This window comes from Triticum aestivum, chromosome 2A (genome assembly GCF_018294505.1).
Source record: "Triticum aestivum cultivar Chinese Spring chromosome 2A, IWGSC CS RefSeq v2.1, whole genome shotgun sequence".
NCBI lineage: Eukaryota > Viridiplantae > Streptophyta > Magnoliopsida > Poales > Poaceae > Triticum > Triticum aestivum.
This window is the reverse complement of record NC_057797.1, coordinates 419425943-419450741: the sequence shown is the minus strand read 5'-3', so window position 1 is coordinate 419450741 and position 24799 is coordinate 419425943. Positions and strand designations below refer to the sequence as shown.

General features: G+C 46.2%; 1 protein-coding gene across 2 annotated transcripts; it reads left to right on the top strand.

Moving 5' to 3' along the window:
- The first annotated feature begins 2186 nt into the window (after positions 1-2186).
- Positions 2187-5392, top strand: LOC123188867 (factor of DNA methylation 1). 2 transcript variants are annotated; one of them, XM_044601140.1, is made up of 3 exons: positions 2187-4205; positions 4381-4584; positions 4763-5392. In XM_044601140.1, the coding sequence occupies exons 1-3, from the start codon at positions 3423-3425 to the stop codon at positions 4988-4990; spliced, it is 1215 nt and encodes a 404-aa protein (XP_044457075.1). In that variant the 5' UTR covers positions 2187-3422; the 3' UTR covers positions 4991-5392. The 2 variants fall into 2 exon arrangements, with proteins under 2 accessions (XP_044457075.1, XP_044457074.1); XM_044601139.1 differs by having other exon boundaries at positions 2188-4205; positions 4372-4584.
- The last annotated feature ends 19407 nt before the right edge of the window (positions 5393-24799 follow it).

Genomic DNA, 24799 nt, shown 5'->3' with positions numbered 1-24799 from the left:
ACTGCTAGGCAATTGTCTGTTGTGCGCTAGGCGCCCCATCTTCATATATATAGGTGGGTGGGAGGGAGGGGCAGCCATAGGAGGCGCCCAAGTAGAAGGAATCCTACTTGGAGTCCCTCCCAAGCCTTGTGCCCCCTGCCATATATAACTGAGGTGGAAGGAAAGAGCGGGGGGGGGGGGGGAAGAAAGTAGGAATCCCAATCCACACTTTCCTTGCCCTCCCCTTTTTTCTTCTCCTCCTCATAGGGCCGGCCTCTATATAGGGGCGCATCAGGGCTGGTGTGTTCCCTTACTTGGCCCATAAGGCCCATATCTTTGCCGGGGTGTCCGAAACTCCTTTCCGGTGACCGGATGAGTACCCGGTACCCTCCAGAACACTTCTGGTGTTTGAATACCATCGTCTTATATATTAATCTTTACTTCTCGACCATTTCGAGACTTCTCGTCATGTCCGTGATCTCATCCGGAACTTCGAACAATATTCGGTCACCAAATCACATAACTCATATAATACTAAATCGACATCGAACGTTAAGCGTGCGGACCCTACGGGTTCGAGAACTATGTAGACATGACCGAGACACCTCTTCGGTCAGTAACCAATAGCGGAACCTGGATGCTCATATTGGCTTCTACATATTCTATGAAGATCTTAATCGGTCGAACGATTATGACAACATACGTAATTCCCTTTGTCAATCGGTATGTTACTTGCCCGAGATTCAAACGTCGGTATCTTCATACCTAGTTCAATCTCGTTACCAGCAAGTCTCTACTCGTTCCCTAATACATCACCTCGTGACTAACTTCTTATTCGGTTGCTTGCAAGCTTATGATGTGTATTACCGAGAGGGTCCAGAGATACCTCTCCGATACTCGGAGTGACAAATCCTAATCTCGATTCATGCCAACCCAAAGAAACACCTTCGGAGATACTTGTAGAGCATCTTTATAATCACCCAGTTATGTTGTAACGTTTGATAACAGTCAAGGCATTCCTCTGGTATTCGGGAGTTGCATGATCTCATAGTCAAAGGAATATGTATTTGACATACATGAAAGCAGTAGCAATAAACTGTGCGATCAAATGCTAAGTTAACGGATGGGTCTTGTCCATCACGTCATTCTTCTAATGATGTGATCTCGTTATCAAATGACAACACATGTCCATGGTTAGGAAATCTTAACCATCTTTGATCAACGAGCTAGTCTAGTAGAGGTAAACTAAGGACACGATATATGTTTATGTATATACACATGTATTTAAGTTTCTGATCAATACAATTCTAGCATGAATAATAAACCTTTATCATGAATAAGAAAATAACAAATAACAAATTTATTATTGTCTCTATGGCATATTTCCTTCAAGCCCTCATATTCGTCCCTCTCGACACTGACGCCCTTCCCCTTGATCTCCTTACCCACGTTCTACTACACCAGAGTCGTTTCCGGTGTCGCTCATCTCGGCCTACTCTCTGTCGTCCTCCTACTGCACTGACGCTGCAATGGCGCGCACACTGCTTTCTTGTGTCATCTGCCTCCGTGCACACTTCAGTTCACCGCGCCACTGACGGGGTCGATCATCTTGGCCTCCTCTCTCTCACCCTACTACACTTGAGTCGTTTCTGGCGTCGATCATCTCGGCCTCCTCTCTCGTCCACTGCATTGACGATGCCATGGCGCAAGCACTGCATTCTCCTCCTCTATGGACTGTCTTTGCGCGAGCACCGCAACTAGTTCGCCGGCAGCGTCGCTCGCCGTGCCGCCGACGGGGTCGCTCATCCACGACTTCATGCTTGTCATGTCGGACACGGCGCCGCGGCCACTATCCACCGCAGTCGCCATTGTCCGGCGCACACTACATTTCTTCTTCCCCTCCCTCTATTAGCTCTTAACCCTGTGTGCTAAGTGCAAGTGCTAGCTCTTAATCATACCTCGTGCGTGCAACCAAACACCATGTTCATGTACCGCTTAGGCCAATGCAGGCAAGCAAACAAAATGAACTTCCATATTATCTAATGCAGAGACCCTAGATGCAGGCAACCAAACAACTTATAGATAACACATTTGAAACTGTTTTTTACTCAACCAGACTAAGCTGAGATATGTATGCAATACATCTACTGTTCACTACTGCAAGCAAACACGCCCTAAAAGTTAACCTACTCGGTCCTACTCACTCACTTCCCGTCTCTCATCCCCTCCCACCTCTCATCAAAAAAAAAAAAAAAACTCTCCTCCCCTCCCTCCGCCGACCAAAATCGCCGTCCCGGCCACGATTCCGTCGGATTCGTACGGCGCAAGGTCGGCATGCGGTGCCAACCGCAACTCCGCGCCAAAATCCGCCTCCTCGACCCACCCGCGCCCCCCTCCACCGCCTGCGACGCCGGCCTACGCGCGCTGGGCCTCCTCGACTTCGTCCGCCTCGACCTCTGCTTCTCCGGCGCGTTGTGCCGCCAACACGTCGCAGATCTTATCGCTAACTACAGCGCGGAACACGGGCAGAGCTCCACGCAGAACGGCCGCATCGATGTCTGCTGCCGTACCTTCGCCAAGGCGCTCTGCCTCCCGCCCCCTGGGGCTGCGGCTGCGAGGACCGCGTCCTCCGAAGTGGACTCGGCCGCCGTCGCCTTCGCCGCGACGGAGTTCATCAAGGCCTACATCCTGACGCCGTTAGAGGCAGGCAGCGGCTGGAATAGCAGGGCCCGCACGAGGGCACAGATGGTGGTGATGGATGGGAAGGCGCATACTTTTGACTGGACCGCGCTGATCTGGAGCCTCGTGGAGGAAGAGATGTTCGAGCTTAGGAAAGGGACGAGGTCCCGCTCGGCATGCTACTACGGCGCCTACCTGCAGAAGCTCGTCTTGGTGAAGTGGCCGACTCTTTTCCGGCCGCCGCCCAAGTCGTCATTGGGTGCACAACACAAGAAGCCCTCCGCAATCAGCGGGGGAAACAAGCGGTTAACAACCAGTGAGCTGGATTCCAAGTGCAAGATGCAAGAACTTTTTGGTGCGAGATCTATGCAGACACAGACTGCAGCGCTAGCTACCCTAAACAAGCTTGATAGAAAGAACCTTGAGCAAGACAAAGAAAAGTTGCATTCGACCAAGTCACTCAACGATGCTGTAGTTACCCCCAAAAGGAAAAAGAACGATGAGTTGCAGCACCCAGAGCTGGATCCGGAGATGAAAAAGGATCTCGATGCAAAAACAATGCAGCCCGAAGCAAGATCTGCGGAGTTTGATGCGAGACCCATGCAGACAGAGCTTGCACCGCTAGCTACCCTGAAAGAGCTCGATAGAAGGAACCTTGAGCAAGACAATGAAAACCTGGATTCAACGAGTCGCTCAACAAGGCTGTAGTTACCCAAAAAAGAAAAGGAAACGATGAGTTGCAGCACGCAGAGCTGGATCCCAAGATGAATAAGGATCTTGATGCAAAATCCATGCAGCCCGAAGCAGGACCTGCGGAGTTTGATGTGAGACCCATGCAAACAGAGCTTGCACCACTAAAAGAGCTTGACAGAAAAAACCTTGAGCAAGACAATGGAAACTTGTATTCAGCCAAGTCGCTCAACGAGGCTGTAGTTGCCCAAAAAAGAAAAAGGAACGATGAGTTGCAACACTCAGAGCTGGATCCCAAGATGAAAACGGATCTTGATGCAAAATCCATGCAGCCCGAAGCAAGATCCAAACAACTTGACACCAGGGACAAGCAGCCTCAGTCATGGTCTATGGATCTGGAAGCGAAATCAAAGATGTTGGATGTAAAATCCAAGATGATTGACGTGAGATGCAAGAAGATTAAAGCAAGATCAGCAGAGTTTGACGTGAGATCCAAGCAACTTGATGCCAGACACTTGCAGTCTGAGGCAAGATCTATGGAGCTAGAAGCGAAATCCAGGAGGCTTGAAACGAGATCCAAGGAGCTTAAAGCTCTACATGCGCAAAATGAGTGTGAGAGGATGCACCTTGCGCAATACAAGAAAAAGTTACATCGTAAGATGCACACAGTTGAGTCTTTTAACCAGGCGTTGGTAACCCAGCAAAGAAAAGGAAATGATGAGTTGGAGCGTCTAAGGGAGCTAGTAGCACAGTTACAGAATGAACTGGAAGCAATGGAGTCGCTCAATCGTGTTCTACTAACCAAGGAAATAGGCAGCAACAATGAGTTGCAAGTTGCCCGGAAAAGGCTAAAAGATGTAAGTGAGGGGTTGGTTCCGACAATGTCCGGCATATATAAATTTGGGGCTTTTGTGCATTTCATTATATGACTATGTCACCACTAATTGCCACTGTAATTTATCTGTTCCGACACTTTCTGGCATGTCACTATTATCCTTTGTGATCTAATCTTCGTGTTTGTAGGGGCTGCAGAAGTTTACAAATGGACGGGCAAATATAGGGGTCAAGAGAATGGGCGAGCTTGACATGAAAGCATTTGCGAATGCTTGCAAACAAGATGTATCACAAGAAGATGCCCAAGTTGATTCTGTTTTTCTTTGTTCAAAGTGGCAAGCTGAAATTACAAACTCAAAGTGGCACCCTTTTAAGATCGTCATGGTTGATGGTAAAGAGATGGTATGGAGTGTCCCTGCTATTTCTTTTACTTTTACATGTAGTATTATTCCTAGTTTTCAAGCTCAGGTAGCTTTCTTGCAGCTGAATGGTGGCGCGAGCATTCCTATCTTTTTACAAGCATCACAAATTTCCGTGATTCCATCTGACAGCACATACATGATCTCACTATTTGGTGTAGGAAATTCTCTTAGAGGATGATGACAAGCTGCAGAAGTTGAAGGAGGAACATGGTGAAGAAATATGCACTTTGGTAACGAATGCACTGCTTGAAATCAATGAGTACAACCCCAGTGGCCGTTATGTTGTACCAGAGCTGTGGAACTATAAGGATGGCCGGAAAGCAACACTGGAAGAAGGCATCGAGTTCATCCTGAAACAGTGGCAATCACATAAGAGGAAGCGGTGAACCTGGGACGAAGCCAGGTTTCACGCATAGAGGGGGCGAGTTTGCTCATGGAGAGGGCCAAGCTTTCATGGAGTGAGAAAAATTGGCAGCAGCAGCCACTACCATTGAAGAAGAAGCAGATGCTGAGGGAATTCGTCCCTGCGCTGAACCTCATTTATCTGCAGGCTTCGTGTGCTGCTTTTGCTTTCATATCTTCCACCTTTAACTAGACATAGTGTGAGTTTAGTGTTTTAGTGTATTAGGTAGAGGTTTGTAGTGGCTCATTGGTTGATACTGATTGTGCAACTATATTAACCGTCATCACCTTTCATCTTATTATTAATTAGATCCTCTATTGTAGAATTGGCATGCACTGCTACTCTAAAATGTAGATTGCCTCACATATGTGATGTTTACCCTTAAGATCTGCTACATGTATGCTCTTGTGTGTATGTGTGCGTGTGGTGGGAAAGTTTCGGTGTTACAAAGGTCGAACTGCCTCATGGACCTTCAACTGAATATGCAGAAGCAGCACCACATAGATAGAATGCAGTTCCTGTGCTGGCACATAAGCTTGATGTAGAAATTTCAGTGTGGTGGAAGTGAAACCACCTTTTGTTGTGCAATTGAACCCTGAACTGTTTTGTACAGCTAAAACATTGTCAGATGATCTGCGCGTTCTTATGGTGTTCAGTTTTGGACTGCTGCAAGTATAAGCTTTTCCAGTTCCTGCTAATGTGAATCTCAAATCAATTGCGGCTTCAGGCTTGCATTACAGGTATCGATCTTGTGTATATGTGCTTTTGTACTGATTTGGTTGCTGTATGCCACTCTTCCATTGATGTACATGCTACTTTCTGACGGTGATTTCATCTGTTCTGTCTAACTAACATGGAGAGTAGATGGTACACCAGGAGCATTTGAGCTCGAGCTGATAGGAAACCAACTGAAATTGAAGTAGATGCCATCACATGAAGACTGCCAGATACGAAACCAACTGAAATTGACCGTAACTACCGCAAAGCATATAGCTGGCCTTTTGTTTTCATGTGAAAATCCTCCTTCCTCTGGACAAAGACACATGAATGAGCTTCTTTTTTAAATACGCCAACACTTTTTAAAAATGCATGAACATTGTCATAAAATTCATGAACACTTCTAAAAATAGATGAACCTTTTCAAGGAAGTGTATGAAAATTGATGTTTTATATGTGCAATTTTTTTATGATACACAATTACTTTTTTATTTTTAAATTTATTATATGTATATATATTAGTAAGACAAAAATATTAAAAATATTAAAGCTTTTTTTTTGCAAAAAGGATCAGGTCTATCATAAAAGTTTATCAGACATACAAAAGCAACTCAAACATAATAAAAATTACGTCGAGCTTCTGACACCACCAGACGACCACTACTGCTGCCAGAATGAGCCGCCGACACGCCGATGTCGCTGCTCCCCTACCGGAGCCGGCTTGACCTTGCCGATGATAGACTAGAAGTCTTCATGCACGTGCCCCAAAGGATCAGTTCTCTGGAGTCGCAGTCGTCGACGTTGAACCATTGCATAGATCTGAAACACCTGATGTCAAATCTCGCCACATGACAAGAAACCCTAACCTCACCGTCCTAAGGAGGTGGCAGGAATGTACGCCGGAGTTTCATCGATTATGTCCAGACGGACGGACTCGAGGAGGATCGGAGTGAAGGAAATATACCCTAGAGGTAATAATAAAGTTGTTATTTTATATTTCTTATTCACGATAAAGGTTTATTATTTAGGGTTTTTATCCTTTATGTCACTAGTCGTGTCCCACTACTCACTTTTGCCATTAGAAGTTACAACTGCTCAAAAATGCCATCGTTTCATGAGATGCTTCCTCAAAAATGCCATTAGACACCTAAAAAATGCCATCATCCCATTAGATGTTTGCTCAAAAATGTCATTCAACATTGTTATTGTTAGGTCAAACCTGTTGGCCATGTTATATGACCAGAATAACCCTAGACCCACATGTCAATTCTCTCTATCACACAATGATAAATGTGGGCCCTACTTCTCAGGAGTAAGAAGCGAATTATTTTAGAGGAAAATAAGAACGTTGTTGGGGCTCGAGTGGGACCCACACTTTATCATAGTGAGATAGAGGGAGAGCACACATGTTTGTCCATGGGTATTTTGGTCATGTAACATGGTAAACGGGCTTTGAGCTGACAGTAATGGTGTCTAGTGGCATTTTTGAGCATGACATTTTTTAGGAAGCATCTCATGAAACGATGGCATTTTTGGGCAGTTGTAACTTCTAATGGCAAAACTGAGTAATGGGACACAATTAGTGGCATAAATGATAAACACCCTATTATTTATGCTAGAATTGTATTGATCAGAAACTTAAATACATGTGTGAATACATAAACAAATACCGTGTCTGTAGTAAGCCTCTACTAGAGTAGCTCGTTGATCAAAGATGGTTAAGGTTTCTTAACCATAGACATGTGTTGTCATTTGATAACGGGATCACATCATTAGGAGAATGATGTGATGGACAAGACCCATCTGTTAGCTTAGCATACAATCGTTCAGTTTATTGCTACCGCTTTCTTGAGTGTCAAATACATGTTCCTTCGACCATGAGATCATGCAACTCCAAGATACCGGAGGAATACCTTGTGTGCTATCAAACATCACAACGTAACTGGGTGATCATAAAGATGCTCGAAGGTATCTCCAAAGGTGTTTGTTGAGTTGATATGGATCGAGATTGGATTTGTCACTCCGAGTATCGGAGAGGTATCTCTGGGCCCTCTCCGTAATACACATCATAATAAGCCTTGCAAGCAAATGACTAATGAGTTAGTTATGAGATGATGTATTATGGAACGAGTAAAGAGACTTGCCGGTAATGAGATTGAACTAGGTATAAATATACCAACGATTGAATCTCGGGCAAGTAACATTTTGATGGACAAAGGGAATTACGTATGTTGTCATAAGGTTCGACCGATAAAGATCTTTGTAGAATATGTAGGAGCCAATATGGGCATCCAGGTTCCGCTATTGGTTATTGACCAGAGAGGTGTCTCGGTCATGTCTACATAGTTCTCGAACCCATAGGGTCCGCACGCTTAACGTTCCTTGACGATATAGTGCTATGTGAGTTATATGATTTGGTGACCGAACGTTGTTCGGAGTCCCGGATGAGATCACGGACATGACGAGGAGATCCGGAATGGTCCAGAGGTAAAGATTGATATATAAAACAATGATATTCAGACACCGGAAGAGTTTCAGAGTGCACCGGGTAGTCATCGGATCGCCGGAAGGGGTTCCGGACACCCCCGAGAGGTATATGGGCCTAATGGGTCAAGGGGAGAGACACACCAACCCACAAGGGGGCTGGCACGCCCCTCACCCTGGCCGCAGGTGTAGCGACCCGATCCCAATGGACCGGAGTCTCTATGCTTCTATGTCATCCCTAAATCGGTATGCTGACACACACAGTACTCAAGGAATTATAACAGAGTTCAATCACACACTTTATTACATCGAGGTCCTCAAAAGAGTATTTATTGCAATAATATGGCTGAAGGCCATCTAAATAAAATAACTGCGGAAGCTTCGAAGGTAAATGAGTCCATCCAACTCCACGGCAAAACTGAGTGCAGAACAACGACCTATCGCACCTTACTCTTCATCTGAAAAATCTGCAACATGAAACGTTGCAGCCACAAAGGGTCAATACATTAAATGTATTGTCAAGTCACACCCAAAGTATGAAAACATGTGTGACGCCCCCGATTCAATCGTACACTAATCATGCACGCAAATGTGTACGATCAAGATCAGGGACTCACGGGAAGATATCACAACACAACTCTAAAACATAAATAAGTCATACAAGCATCATAATACAAGCCAGGGGCCTCGAGGGCTCGAATACAAGTGCTCGATCATAGACGGGTCAGCGGAAGCAACAATATCTGAGTACAGACATAAGTTAAACAAGTTTGCCTTAAGAAGGCTAGCACAAACTGGGATACAGATCGAAAGAGGCGCAGGCCTCCTGCCTGGGATCCTCCTAACTACTCCTGGTCGTCGTCGTCGGCCTGCACGTAGTAGTAGGCACCTCCGATGTAGTAGGGGTCGTCGTCGACGGTGGCGTCTGGCTCCTGGACTCCAGCATCTGGTTGCGACAACCAGAAAGAAAGGAAAGGGGAAAAAGGGGGGAGAAAGCAACCGTGAGTACTCATCCAAAGTACTCGCAAGCAAGGAACTACACTACATATGCATGGGTATGTGTGTAAGGAGGCCATATCAGTGGACTGAACTGCAGAATGCCAGAATAAGAGGGGGATAACTAATCCTGTCGAAGACTACGCTTCTCGCAGCCACCGTCTTGCATCAAGTAGAAGAGAGTAGATTGAAGTCCTCCAAGTAGCATCTCCAAATAGCATCTCATAGCATAATCCTACCCGGCGATCCCCTCCTCATATCCCTGAGGTAGAGCGACCACCGGTTGTATCTGGCACTTGGAAGGGTGTGTTTTATTAAGTATCCGGTTCTAGTTGTCATAAGGTCAAGGTACAACTCCAAGTCGTCCTGTTACCGAAGATCACGGCTATTCGAATAGATTAACTTCCCTGCAGGGGTGCACCACATAGCCCAACACGCTTGATCCCATTTGGCCGGACACACTTTCCTGGGTCATGCCCGGCCTCGGAAGATCAACACGTTGCAGCCCCACCTAGGCAAAACAGAGAGGCCAGCATGCCGGTCTAAACCTAAGCGCACAGGGGTCTGGGCCCATCGCCCATAGCACACCTGCACGTTGCGTGGGCGGCCGGAAGCAGAACTAGCCCCCTTAATACAAGAGCAGGCTTACGTTCCAATCCGGCGCGCGCCGCTCCGTCGCTGACGTCTGAAGTGCTTCGGCTGATACCACGACGTCGGGATACCCATAACTACTCCCGCGTAGATGGTTAGTGCGTATAGGCTCGTAGCCAGACTCAGATCAAATACCAAGATCTCGTTAAGCGTGTTAAGTGTCCGCAAACGCCGAACAGGGCCAGGCCCACCTGTCTCCTAGGTGGTCTCAACCTGCCCTGTCGCTCCGCCACAAAGTAACAGTCGAGGGCCATCGGGAACCCAGGCCCACCTCTACCGGGATGGAGCCACCTGTCCTTTCAGCCCCCTCGTCAGAATCACTTGCGGGTACTCAATGAGCTGACCCGACTTTAGTCACCATCTATATAGTATGTATGTATGTATAGTATATACCCGTGATCACCTCCCAAGTGATCACGGCCCGATAGTATAGCAAGGCAGACTGACAAGAATGTAGGGCCAATGATGATAAACTAGCATCCTATACTAAGCATTTAGGATTGCAGGTAAGGTATCAACAGATGTAGCGACAATGTCAGGCTATGCATCAGAATAGGATTAACGAAAGCAGTAACATGCTACACTACTCTAATGCAAGCAGTATAGAGGAGAATAGGCGATATCTGGTGATCAAGGGGGGGGCTTGCCTGGTTGCTCTGGCAAGAAGGAGGGGTCGTCGGTGACGTAGTCGTACTCGGTGGCATCAGCGTCGGTCTCGTAGTCTACCGGAGATAAGAGGGGGAAGAAACAATGAATACAATGCAAACATAAACACGACGATGCGTGACGTGACAATGAGCGGTGCTAGGTGTGCCCTAACGTGGTATGAGGTGGTACCGGTTAAGGGGGGTAACATCCTGGAAAGTATTCCCGGTGTTTCGCGTTTTCGGGCAGAGGAGCCGGAGGGGGAAAGTTGCGAGTTCGATAGGTTAGGGGTGTGTGGCGAACGAACGGACTGCGTATCCGGGTTCGTCTCGTCGTTCTGAGCAACTTTCATGTAGAAAGTATTTTCATCCGAGTTACGGATTAAAAGATATGATTTTCTAAAGATTTAAATCATTTTCTGATTTTATTTATTCATTTAAATCCAACCTTATCCAAAACAGTGTTTGCTGACGTCATCATGACGTCAGCATGATGTCAGCAGTCAACAGGGGTGTTGACTGGTCAAACTGACGTGTGGGTCCAGCGGGGCCCACCTGTCATACCCTGTTTAGGCTAATCAGGTTTTAGCTAAACTAATCACAGTTTAATTAGACTAATTAGTTAATTTGATTAATCTAATTATGATCAATTAACTTAATTAATTCCTTAATTAATTAATTATTTTTATTATTATTAATTTTAATTCCTTTTTTAATAAAACGTTCTAGGGCGTGGGCCCCGTTGGCAGTGGCCCAGAGGGCCATACTGGGTCGGGCGTTACGGGCGCTGGTGCCCAGCCCGACTGGGCATACGCCCAGATCGACAGGGGGGCGCCGGCCACAGGTGCAGCGAATCCAGCCGCCGAAGGCGGTAGTGGCAAGGCCACGGCGGGGTTGTGCCGGGGCGCGGGGCAGGAGCCGGTTGCGGAGGTGGGCGCTGGGAGCGGTGGTCGGGCAGGGCGAGCAACGGGGAGGTTCGATGGCGCGCTCGCGGACGACACAGCCGCAGCTCGAGGAGCTAGCGCCCCGACGAAGTGCGGGCTCCGACGAAGTGCGAGCTCGGTCAGAGGTGAGGGGGACGGGCGCACGCGCACTTTGGCGCGGCCAGGCGCAGCCAGGAGCAGGGGGGAGAAGGAGAGGGGGGTTCGTTGCTCACCCCCGTTGCAGGGGATCTGGGGCGGCGAGGCCCGTTGGAGCCGTTGAGGAAGACGGCGGCGAGTAGGCGACGGAGAGGACGACGGGGAGCAGTCCGGCGATGGCGTCCGACGAGGTCCAAGCGGGGCGGCGATGGCCGCGGCGTCTGCAGCCTTCGGGCACGATCTTGAGCAAGGGGAAGGGCGAGGGAGAGATGACAGGATGGCGTCGACGGGGTCCGACGAGCGCCTGGCGACGGGGGGGGGGGGGTAAGCAGTGGGGCGCCGGCGCCGAGGTTGTTGCCCCGATCCAGAAGGGGATCGAGAAGTGGGGGAGCGAGGCGTGTGGGGAGAGTGGGGGATCGATCCTGATCCAAGGGATTCGGGGGAGGGAGTGGAGCGAGTGGGGGTGCTTTAGGGTTTGGGGTCGGGGGAGTGGCCTTTTAGGCCAGGGAGAGTGGGGTGGGACATGGGCTGCCTGGCAGCCTGGTGGCCTAGTGGGCCGAGGGGCCGGGGGGGGCCTTTTCTTTTCTTTAGTCTTCTGTTTTTATCTTCTGCCTTTTTCCTTTTTTTTATCTTATTTCTTTTCTGTTTTATTTTAGTTTTAGTAAAAATTATCACTAACACCTAAATTGGTACTTTTAAATAAACTACTGCCACATTAATTCTTATCCCAACTAAAATAGTTTAATATTTTATAAAATTCAAAAGGCATTTATTTTATTATTTAACCTACAATTTTAATTATTTTGAACACTTAAACATTTTATTAAAGTTAGGTTTCTCCACCATAATTACCGCTGCATTATTTAGTTCACTCCGAACATTTTAGTTTTAAAGTTTGAAAACTTTTGTTGTTTGCCTATGTTTTAAATTTGAATTTGAATCGGGTTCGAGTCAACGTGAGTTTAATCACAGTAATGGAGGTGACGTGGCATCATTTGCTTGGGATTACTGTAGTCTAATTATCCGGGCGTCACAATTCTCCTCCACTACAAGAAATCTCGTCCCGAGATTTAAGAGGGGAGTAAGGGGGGGTCTGGTTATTCTATGGATCTTCTTGAAGAAGTTAATCCCTTTCGTTGATGTCTTCAATTCTTTATTCCAAAGCATCATGATGAAGTTGTCGTCCTTTCTTCGGGGAACTCCATCGTACTTACGAATAGGTAAGGGGCAGCTCTACAATGATAGGAGGTTATAAGGGAAATTCATCTGGGGGTATCCCAAGCATGAACATATGAGTATCTCTCAAGTTGAACAAATTACACCTATCGAGAGCAAAGTAAGACGGTGCAATAAGAAGTTTCAAGCGGATAGGCAATCGTTCATTGCCTGAAGCAGAGTGCGAAAGGGGTTCTGAGCAACGGAAATAAGTATTGTGTCCCATACCAGAATAGATCAACAGGCAAGTGGCCCGTGAATTACATACAAAGTCAAGCACGAGGAATAACTTTGACAACAGGTTGTACAGGGAGAGTCAGGTTTCGTTCCTGGGACTTGTGGGTTATGGGCCCACCATGTGGGTTAAAAGTAGAAAAGGGGGGGCTGACATCTTGTACGATCACGATAGCAAGGCATGTCAGAGAGTAGCATGTCAGTTATGTCGGCAGCAATGTCGGTACCAAGGGCGAGGGACGAAGAGAACCATTTTCCTGCTCGTTGAACGAGGCGGACCAGTAGGCGAAGTTCTCGTCCATCGGTGGTTACCGGAATGTCATCAACAAAAGTAACAGGTTCTTACTGACAGAATTGTACAACGAGGTGTTTACATAAGCAGGAGAATATTACTGCTCATATTATATAGTTCACAAGAAAGGTTAAACCAACAATGGGAGGAAATATGATCATCAGATTAAACAGAACAATGGAAAGGAAATTATGTTTAAACACATATTTCAAGGGTATATCCTTCCCAAGGGCAAGCAAAGCATGATATCCATGACGGGATATAACGTAGCAAACCCCTTTAGAAAGGGGAAGAGAATTTCATGCCATTATCCATACAACGGTGTTCGGATAATTGAGCAAGAAACATTTAGCATTGGGCTTCAAATGCTCTTGTTGAAAATCAGAGTACCATTGACATGCTTCGAGATAGCATTGACATGGTCTTCAGGTGAAGATCAGACTTTGGAAACACGAAGGATCCATCAGGAATAACTTGTAGAATAAGTCTTACAATTTCCTCATGGATGAATGGATAACCTTGCTGAAAAGGAATCTATAATGATAGGTCCTCCAGCCGGGGGGGGGGGGGGGGTGCTAGGCATGACATCATGTTAGCGGGTCATCAAAGGATCAACATCATAACTCTTGGAAAGGTGTCCCAACCCTCATATCTGACCGAGATTCAGATCCGATTGGTGTCAGGATACCTCAGACTTAGGATACCTGAGAAGAAAAGGTGCAACACAAATTGACGAGATGACAATGTAAGATTCTCGGGGAAATGAACTATGAAGTGTTTTCCGTTATCAAGAGTCCATCATTAACCCAAGGAGAGGACAAGGAGGTGTCTGGTGAACTCAACGGCAATTCACCGAGATTCCCAAAAGATGGATTTCCACAATTAGGTGAACAAGGAGATAACATTGGTCAGATCAAATGATATAAGGAAGTATGCTCGAGGAAAACATACACAATTAAACATTGGTTGAAAGGTGCGCCCGAAATATGGGTTGGGTTGCACGACCGATGTCAGAATGGTGATTCAATAGTCAATAGCCTAAGAATGAACTTTCGACCATTAACTTCAAAAAAAATAGGGTTGCTAGAAGGAAAGAATCCAAACAACACCGTTCACTTGTTGGAATTAACACGGGGACCAATAAAGAATGGTGATGGTGAGAAGTATTTCTATGCCAAGAATTCTCAAGAGGTGGAACAATTCTCAGAACATTCTTGACATAAAGGATGGTAATACTCCAAGGTAAAGAAGAACAATTGCTGGATAGCAAGGAACTCAAGGTATAACACCAAACATGAACAAGCTTGTGTTGGTGGGAAGGCAATAAAGTGGTCGACGATAATACAATTCATCGAGGGCAAGGATGTTATTTCTCATCATGAATTCAATTGATATCCTGGATGAGCTCAGAATGTTGATGATCACGACACCTTTGTCGCGAGAGTTCATGAAGATGTAATCGATCGGCGACGACATCAAGTCAAAGTAATGATGAAGTGAAAGGTTATTGGAACCAAGGGTACAACACAAACTCAAAATCAAGCTTGATGTTCAAAGCGAAATGATATGACAAGGAAGATCGAGTAAGTCTAGCTCATCATCGAAAGTTGTGCTCCGGAAGAAGGACCGGGTAGCACAGTTAAAATTAGCTCGATAATGATATAGCCAAACAGGCTAGGAATGGCGTGATCGGGTACAAACTCGTACTTATAGAAGCTTACTGAAGAGTTGTTGAACCGTAGAGCGGACTCGGTTAAGTTATCGGGGTCTTTGAGTGTTCAATAACTCAGAGCCCGCGAAAAATTGGAATCAGTGGGAAGGTAGCACTTGATGAAGAACTCATAAAAGTTATGCAGTTCCATGATAATCTCGAGATACCAGGGGGGTAATACTCGACACAAGATCAAAGTAAAGGTTGGACTGGTGTATTGATCCATAGGAGACAATTGTTTTAACTTGTCCGAGAAGTGAGATCAAAGAAGAACAATCATGGTCGGAACCACGGTTGCAAGGGATCAATTCGCAGATACCATATGTTAGTTATCAAGGAAATAGTTATTGTTACAAGAAGCTTCCATGATAGGATATACATCGTGTCCATGGGCATGAACACAAAGTTCAAGGTCGACTCCCACTTCTCCAATGCATACCCTTTCATTCACTTCTCGCTTTCGATGAAGTTATAGCGTTGAAATTTTATCTGGCAAAATACCAGAAGAGTACGACTCGTGAAAACTTTCGAGTTCACACATATTAAGGAAGGCATAGGTTCAACCCATCGGGGCATCTTAGAATCCTATACCAGAATCTTTTAGAAGTAATTAACTCAAGCTTGAAGGCAGAGCATGGTTGAGAAAGCAGACGATACAATTTACCAAAGGCATTATGTATCCGAGAAAAAGGCTCACAAGTTTATTGAATATGAAGGGCATTATCAGATAAAATCCAACAAAGGATCTGGTGGTCCACAAGGGATCTGACGTGAGCATCGGTACTCAACTAGAGGAAGCAGATTATAGAAACAACTGACTAACTCAATTGTCAAATGCAAAGGAATTATGATTTCCAAATCAAGGGATCAGAAGCAATGCTCTGATTAGGGGTGGATAAGTTGAATAGCCGTAGGGTACAATCAAAGACAAATGGATTGGTTGAGAACCAATTCCAGTAAAAAGAATGGCAGCTCAGCCGGAAAAGTAATTTATAAGGATCAATGATGATTGCGTGTACTCGCAAACATATTGAGTCAACAGACTCAAAATGGTAATGACAAGGAATGTCAATATGACTACGAGACTTATGGGATTATCCATAATGCAAGCAAGCAAGAATTTCAAGAGCCAAAGGCCCCAAGGGATTTTCGGAAGATCGAATATTATTTCGAAGACTTTTGCGAAACACATGAACAACTGGGGGATGAGCGGATACTCGACAAGTGCGAGAATTATCCATAGGGGTATTCAAGTGACAAAGAACAGCAAGGCAGTAAGCTCAAGGGATTATTGAAACAACGACGAGTTTTTCAGGTTATCTTGTAATAACAAGACCACTGGGGATGAATGTAAGAATAACAAATGCAAGTAGTTATCCATAAGGGTTTGCGGTGGAAGGTGAATTGCAAACGCGATGAACACAAGTTCTCGGGTTAACAATGGAGAGTATCTTCAGGGTCTTCTGGTGCAGCAGACGATCATTAGTAATAAGGGGCTCTCCGGGTGAAAGTGATAACGAGATCCTAATGTTAGACTTAGTAAACTTCATTTAACCCGAATAGAGGAGAGATCAGAGTCCCAGAGTATAGACGAGGAGTAAAAGATCCTAGTACCACCCAATGGCGACGTGGGCCCGTAAGGCACACAGCCAAGTTAGTAAAAGTTTTTGTAATGTCTAGACTCGACTTCGGCCAAGGAGTGTGGAAGGGGGATTCCTACAGGCAGTCGGCTCTGATACCAACTTGTGACGCCCCCGATTCAATCGTACACTAATCATGCACGCAAATGTGTACGATCAAGATCAGGGACTCACGGGAAGATATCACAACACAACTCTAAAACATAAATAAGTCATACAAGCATCATAATACAAGCCAGGGGCCTCGAGGGCTCGAATACAAGTGCTCGATCATAGACGGGTCAGCGGAAGCAACAATATCTGAGTACAGACATAAGTTAAACAAGTTTGCCTTAAGAAGGCTAGCACAAACTGGGATACAGATCGAAAGAGGCGCAGGCCTCCTGCCTGGGATCCTCCTAACTACTCCTGGTCGTCGTCGTCAGCCTGCACGTAGTAGTAGGCACCTCCGATGTAGTAGGGGTTGTCGTCGACGGTGGCGTCTGGCTCCTGGACTCCAGCATCTGGTTGCGACAACCAGAAAGAAAGGAAAGGGGAAAAAGGGGGGAGAAAGCAACCGTGAGTACTCATCCAAAGTACTCGCAAGCAAGGAACTACACTACATATGCATGGGTATGTGTGTAAGGAGGCCATATCAGTGGACTGAACTGCAGAATGCCAGAATAAGAGGGGGATAACTAATCCTGTCGAAGACTACGCTTCTCGCAGCCACCGTCTTGCATCAAGTAGAAGAGAGTAGATTGAAGTCCTCCAAGTAGCATCTCCAAATAGCATCTCATAGCATAATCCTACCCGGCGATCCCCTCCTCATATCCCTGAGGTAGAGCGACCACCGGTTGTATCTGGCACTTGGAAGGGTGTGTTTTATTAAGTATCCGGTTCTAGTTGTCATAAGGTCAAGGTACAACTCCAAGTCGTCCTGTTACCGAAGATCACGGCTATTCGAATAGATTAACTTCCCTGCAGGGGTGCACCACATAGCCCAACACGCTTGATCCCATTTGGCCGGACACACTTTCCTGGGTCATGCCCGGCCTCGGAAGATCAACACGTCGCAGCCCCACCTAGGCAAAACAGAGAGGCCAGCACGCCGGTCTAAACCTAAGCGCACAGGGGTCTGGGCCCATCGCCCATAGCACACCTGCACGTTGCGTGGGCGGCCGGAAGCAGAACTAGCCCCCTTAATACAAGAGCAGGCTTATGTTCCAATCCGGCGCGCGCCGCTCCGTCGCTGACGTCTGAAGTGCTTCGGCTGATACCACGACGTCGGGATACCCATAACTACTTCCGCGTAGATGGTTAGTGCGTATAGGCTCGTAGCCAGACTCAGATCAAATGCCAAGATCTCGTTAAGCGTGTTAAGTGTCCGCGAACGCCGAACAGGGCCAGGCCCACCTGTCTCCTAGGTGGTCTCAACCTGCCCTGTCGCTCCGCCACAAAGTAACAGTCGAGGGCCGTCGGGAACCCAGGCCCACCTCTACCGGGATGGAGCCACCTGTCCTTTCAGCCCCCTCGTCAGAATCACTTGCGGGTACTCAATGAGCTGACCCGACTTTAGTCACCATCTGTATAGTATGTATGTATGTATAGTATATACCCGTGATCACCTCCCAAGTGATCACGGCCCGATAGTATAGCAAGGCAGACTGACAAGAATGTAGGGCCAATGATGATAAACTAGCATCCTATACTAAGCATTTAGGATTGCAGGTAAGGTATCAACAGATGTAGCGACAATGTCAGGCTATGCATCAGAATAGGATTAACGAAAGCAGTAACATGCTACACTACTCTAATGCAAGCAGTATAGAGGAGAATAGGCGATATCTGGTGATCAAGGGGGGGGCTTGCCTGGTTGCTCTGGCAAGAAGGAGGGGTCATCGGTGACGTAGTCGTACTCGGTGGCATCAGCGTCGGTCTCGTAGTCTACCGGAGATAAGAGGGGGAAGAAACAATGAATACAATGCAAACATAAACACGACGATGCGTGACGTGACAATGAGCGGTGCTAGGTGTGCCCTAACATGGTATGAGGTGGTACCGGTTAAGGGGGGTAACATCCGGGAAAGTATTCCCGGTGTTTCGCGTTTTCGGGCAGAGGAGCCGGAGGGGGAAAGTTGCAAGTTCGATAGGTTAGGGGTGTGTGGCGAACGAACGGACTGCGTACCCGGGTTCGTCTCGTCGTTCTGAGCAACTTTCATGTAGAAAGTATTTTCATCCGAGTTACGGATTAAAAGATATGATTTTCTAAAGATTTAAATCATTTTCTGATTTTATTTATTCATTTAAATCCAACCTTATCCAAAACAGTGTTTGCTGACGTCATCATGACGTCAGCATGACGTCAGCAGTCAACAGGGGTGTTGACTGGTCAAACTGACGTGTGGGTCCAGCGGGGCCCACCTGTCATACCCTGTTTAGGCTAATCAGGTTTTAGCTAAACTAATCACAGTTTAATTAGACTAATTAGTTAATTTGATTAATCTAATTGTGATCAATTAACTTAATTAATTCCTTAATTAATTAATTAATTATTTTTATTATTATTAATTTTAATTCCTTTTTTTTAATAAAACGTTCTAGGGCGTGGGCCCCGTTGGCAGTGGCCCAGAGGGCCATACTGGGTCGGGCGTTACGGGCGCTGGTGCCCAGCCCGACTGGGCATACGCCCAGATCGACAGGGGGGCGCCGGCCACAGGTGCAGCGAATCCAGCCGCCGAAGGCGGTAGTGGCAAGGCCACGACGGGGTTGTGCCGGGGCGCGGGGCAGGAGCCGGTTGCGGAGGTGGGCGCTGGGAGCGGTGGTCGGGCAGGGCGAGCAACGGGGAGGTTCGATGGCGCGCTCGCGGACGACACAGCCGCAGCTCGAGGAGCTAGCGCCCCGACGAAGTGCGGGCTCCGACGAAGTGCGAGCTCGGTCAGAGGTGAGGGGGACGGGCGCACGCGCACTTTGGCGCGGCCAGGCGCAGCCAGGAGCAGGGGGGAGAAGGAGAGGAGGGTTCGTTGCTCACCCCCGTTGCAGGGGATCTGGGGCGGCGAGGCCCGTTGGAGCCGTTGAGGAAGACGGCGGCGAGTAGGCGACGGAGAGGACGACGGGGAGCAGTCCGGCGATGGCGTCCGACGAGGTCCAAGCGGGGCGGCGGTGGCCGCGGCGTCTGCAGCCTTCGGGCATGATCTTGAGCAAGGGGAAGGGCGAGGGAGAGACGACAGGATGGCGCCGACGGGGTCCGACGAGCGCCTGGCGACGGGGGGGGGGGGGGGGGGGACGGCGGGGTAAGCAGTGGGGCGCCGGCGCCGAGGTTGTTGCCCCGATCCAGAAGGGGATCGAGAAGTGGGGGAGCGAGGCGTGTGGGGAGAGTGGGGGATCGATCCTGATCCAAGGGATTCGGGGGAGGGAGTGGAGCGAGTGGGGGTGCTTTAGGGTTTGGGGTCGGGGGAGTGGCCTTTTAGGCCAGGGAGAGTGGGGTGGGTCATGGGCTGCCTGGCAGCCTGGTGGCCTAGTGGGCCGAGGGGCCGGGGGGGGGGGGCTTTTCTTTTCTTTAGTCTTCTGTTTTTATCTTCTGCCTTTTTCCTTTTTTTATCTTATTTCTTTTCTGTTTTATTTTAGTTTTAGTAAAAATTATCACTAACACCTAAATTGGTACTTTTAAATAAACTACTGCCACATTAATTCTTATCCCAACTAAAATAGTTTAATATTTTATAAAATTCAAAAGGCATTTATTTTATTATTTAACCTACAATTTTAATTATTTTGAACACTTAAACATTTTATTAAAGTTAGGTTTCTCCACCATAATTACCGCTGCATTATTTAGTTCACTCCGAACATTTTAGTTTTAAAGTTTGAAAACTTTTGTTGTTTGCCTATGTTTTAAATTTGAATTTGAATCGGGTTCGAATCAACGTGAGTTTAATCACAGTAATGGAGGTGACGTGGCATCATTTGCTTGGGATTACTGTAGTCTAATTATCCGGGCGTCACAACATGCCTATCATCTACATGCAATGATATAACAAGTGGATAGCTCTAAGGTTTATTTTGCATAAAGCCAATTTTGTCCTACTTCTACTCTCTAGCCAAATTTTATTTCTTTACATTTTATTAACCTATTGTTAAATTGGACCGCCTCCAACTTAACCCACCTATGAGAGCCTGCGAGGATCATAGGTTCCCAAATTTTTATTTCCATGAGAGCCCCCGGGGACCATGGTTTAATTAAACCCACATCAAAATAATTATTTGGGATGAGAAGATCTTCCAGAGGTTTCAAGTCCAATTGCTCAAAGTTGTCCGTAACCGGGGACACCGCTAATCATGATTAGTTTGTACACTCTGCATAGGTTTGCGCACTTTTCCCCTCAAGACTCGATCTCCTCCATTGAATTCCTCGCACTGCCTGATGTTTGAGAACCGGATGATCGAGACATAGTCTTTCCGAAGAGGTCCCCTTAACCGATAGATAGGCCGGTACACCTAAAATTTCCCTACATCTGCTAGCCTATCATGGAAAGGTTTCCCACAACTTACTCAACTATGCCAAAGCCCATAATGGCTTGGGGCTGCACACGAAAGCTACTTGATATGAAATATGTCCAACCTTTTTGAACCTGGGCGACATTCCCCACCTTTTCCTGAGTAATGCAGAGCCTCCCGGAGGTTACATACTTGTCGACTGGTCCCGACAAACCTTTCCGCCCAGATGATTGATTAATTGTATTGCAGAGCCTCCGAGGAAATACAATACATGTAAGTTCTTAATGTAGTCATTTCTTAAGTTCTCTCGCAACTTTCATGAATCACATGATACCCAATCCACGTCTACCATAGCATGGCTAAGCAATAACTACACTATAACGATTCCCAAAGTGGCAGCAAAGACTATCATGATCCGGCGAACATATGGCTATCCTATCTAGGTTTAACACAACATAGTAGTCCTACACGTGCATACTACTGTGTTGATAGAGGGCACTACATGCACGGTAAAAACATAGGATTGGTATGATCAAAAGTGCAAACTTGCCTATTAAAGTTGACGGAGTACTCCGCACTCAATGTCCTGATAATTCTACTCTTGGCACTCCGGACAATCTAGCGTGAGCAAGCAATAACAAACACAAGCACTCATGCACAAGATTCAAATAAAAGATCTCGGAAAACTTCAAAAACAAGAAAATAGCTCTTGAGAACAGAAAACAATTTTCAACAGTACTAAATTATGAGGATTAGATCTTAACAGAAAGTTTAGGTCAAGAGCTTCGATTTGCAAAAAGAATCAACTCAAACGGAGTTATAAAACTCAACTTATAGCCAAAACAAGTTTGAATTTAAATATGATCTAATTCAAATTTTAAAATTCAAAAGTTTATTTTATAAGTTCTCTAGATAGTTGAGATCATGACGAAGAATTTGGCGTTGGTTTCATCAAATTTGGGCAAATGAGTAAAAAATTGTGAGGGTTTGAAAATCAGGGGCTAATCTGTAAGAAAAATAATTGCATCTAGGTCCCTGGCCATGTGACAGAAAAACTAACGGACGAACGTCCACTACAGAAACCTATTAGATGAAAGCGTTCGCTACAGAGGCTTATCGAACGAATGTTCACTAATTAGAGGATAACTGTTCGAAATAAAAAAACAGAAAGACCTAATCTAGGCCGTCTAGTCTAGATCGAACGGACGAGGGGAGAGACGGGTTACCGCGGCAGTGGAGGTCGCCAATGACGAAGATGACGGCGGCGGCGGCGGCTTCGGCTCCGAATGGGGCGGCGTCTCCAGTGGTTGGTGACTTTGGGCGAAGGCACAGGAGGGGGGGTGCAAAGCGGAGCGGCGCGTTCGATGGTGTTGTCGGCGTCGGTCGGGGGCGAAGCGGGCAACGGCTATGAAGTTCGTCGTCGTCGAAGGTGGCTGTGAGATGCTGCTGCGGCGGCTTCGACTTGGGGAGGAGAGAAAAGAGGCCGGAGCCTCGATATTTAAAGAGGGAGGCAAGGGCGATGCGTGGGCGAGGAGCAAGGGCGAGAGGTCCCGCTCGGACACGGCGGCGGCCGGCGATGGCCTGAGGGAGACGAACTCCCGATGGCGTGGGAAAGAAGATCCCAACAGGTGGGCCCCACCTGTCGGTGGCAGAGCGAGGCGGCATCCGATCGGGGCTGCGAGCGGGCGAGCGGGGAGGAGGTGGTTCGGGCGCTGGCGATGCTGGGCTGCGGCTGGCCTGGCCCGGTTGGCTGGGCCGGCCCAGTTCGGCGGTTTCTCCTTTTTTTAACAAAACATTTTTCTGTTTTCTTATTTACAGAAACAATAAAACCTCGAAACCAAAAATAAAAAATGCTAAAAATACCAAAAAAATTCACATAATTCCATCCTAATTATATGGGCTTAGGTGAACATTTTTTTGGACCTAAATGCAAATTTTGAAAACAAACATTTTAGTACTAATAAAATTTTCTTAAAATAAACATTTTGCAAATAAAATCAAATAACCATATTTTGATTCAAAATTCACTTTCCAATATTTCTTTTCTGTTTTTGAAGAAGTCCTTTTATCTTCTCTCTTTATTTTATTTATTTGAAATAATTGGAAAAGAATTTTGAATAAATCAATTTGATCCAATTTTCCAAATTTTGAAAATTCAAAAATGGATTTTTGGGAAACCTCCAACTCTCTCAATTGGTCCTTGAGTTGCTTAAGGTCCCTTGGATCAATTTCCAACAAAAACAAAATTCAAAAATGCACAAATTATGAATGCATATGAATGATCTAAATAATAACATCCAAATTGAAAATCGGGATGTTACAAACCTACCCCCTTAAGATGAATCTCGTCCTCGAGATTCGAGTTGTCTAGCAATAGGTTAGGGTTGGGTACTCAAAAATATCCATGTAAAATATCGTGCTTGAACCATGCTTGCTACTCGTACTCCCTTGATATGAATGGAAATTATGTACCAATACCGAGAAAATGATCCTACTCGAAATCTTACCGAAGACTTGTTTGTTATGTGCTGTTCCCACTCTGGTGTGGTTCACATGGCCTGTGTTGACGGGGTTGGGCTTCTTTTCTCCAAATTTTATATTCTCATTCCTTGGCTCCGGAAAATCTCTGGCAAAATGTCCTGGCTCCTGGCAATTGAAACATCTTATCTGGCTCATGTCCTTCATGGTTGTCGAATGGTTGGATAACTGACTGGTGTTCCCTCCATTGTTGTTATGTCCATTTCCCTCGTGAGGATGGCCGGTGTGGTTATGATGGTTGTGACCATTAGGCTCGTCCCTTACAGATTTGTCGTATCCAGAAGAAGCTGATGAAGTACGAGGCTTCTGTTGAGCTCCAGAGTTGTACTTGTCATGTCCGTGCTTCCTCTTGCGGTTCTCCTGAAGGAAATATTCCCTAGAGGCAATAATAAAGTTGTTATTTATATTTCCTTATATCATGATGAATGTTTATTATTCATGTTAGAGTTGTATTAACCGGAAACTTTGTACATGTGTGAATACATAGACAAACAGAGTGTCCCTAGTATGCCTCAACTTGACTAGCTCGTTAATCAAAGATGGTTAAGTTTCCTAGCCATGGACATGTGTTGTCATTTGATGAACGGGATCACATCATTAGAGAATGATGTGATGGACTAGACCCATCCGTTAGCTTAGCACTATGATCGTTTAGTTTATTGCTATTGCTTTCTTCATGACTTATACATGTTCCTATGACTATGAGATTATGCAACTCACGAATACCGGAGGAACACTTAGTGTGCTATCAAATGTCACAACGTAACTGGGTGATTATAAAGATGCTCTACAGGTGTCTCTGATGGTGTTTGTTGAGTTGGCATAAATCGAGATTAGGATTTGTCACTCCGATTGTCGGAGAGGTATCTTTGGGCCCTCTCGATAATGCACATCACTATAAGCCTTGCAAGCAATGTGACTAAAGAGTTAGTTATGGGATGATGCATTACAGAACGAGTAAAGAGACTTGCCGGTAACAAGATTGAACTAGGTATGATGATATCGACGATCGAATCTTGGGCAAGTAACATATCGATGACAAAGGGAACAACGTATATTGTTATGCGGTTTGACCGATAAAGATCTTCGTAGAATATGTAGGAGCCAATATGAGC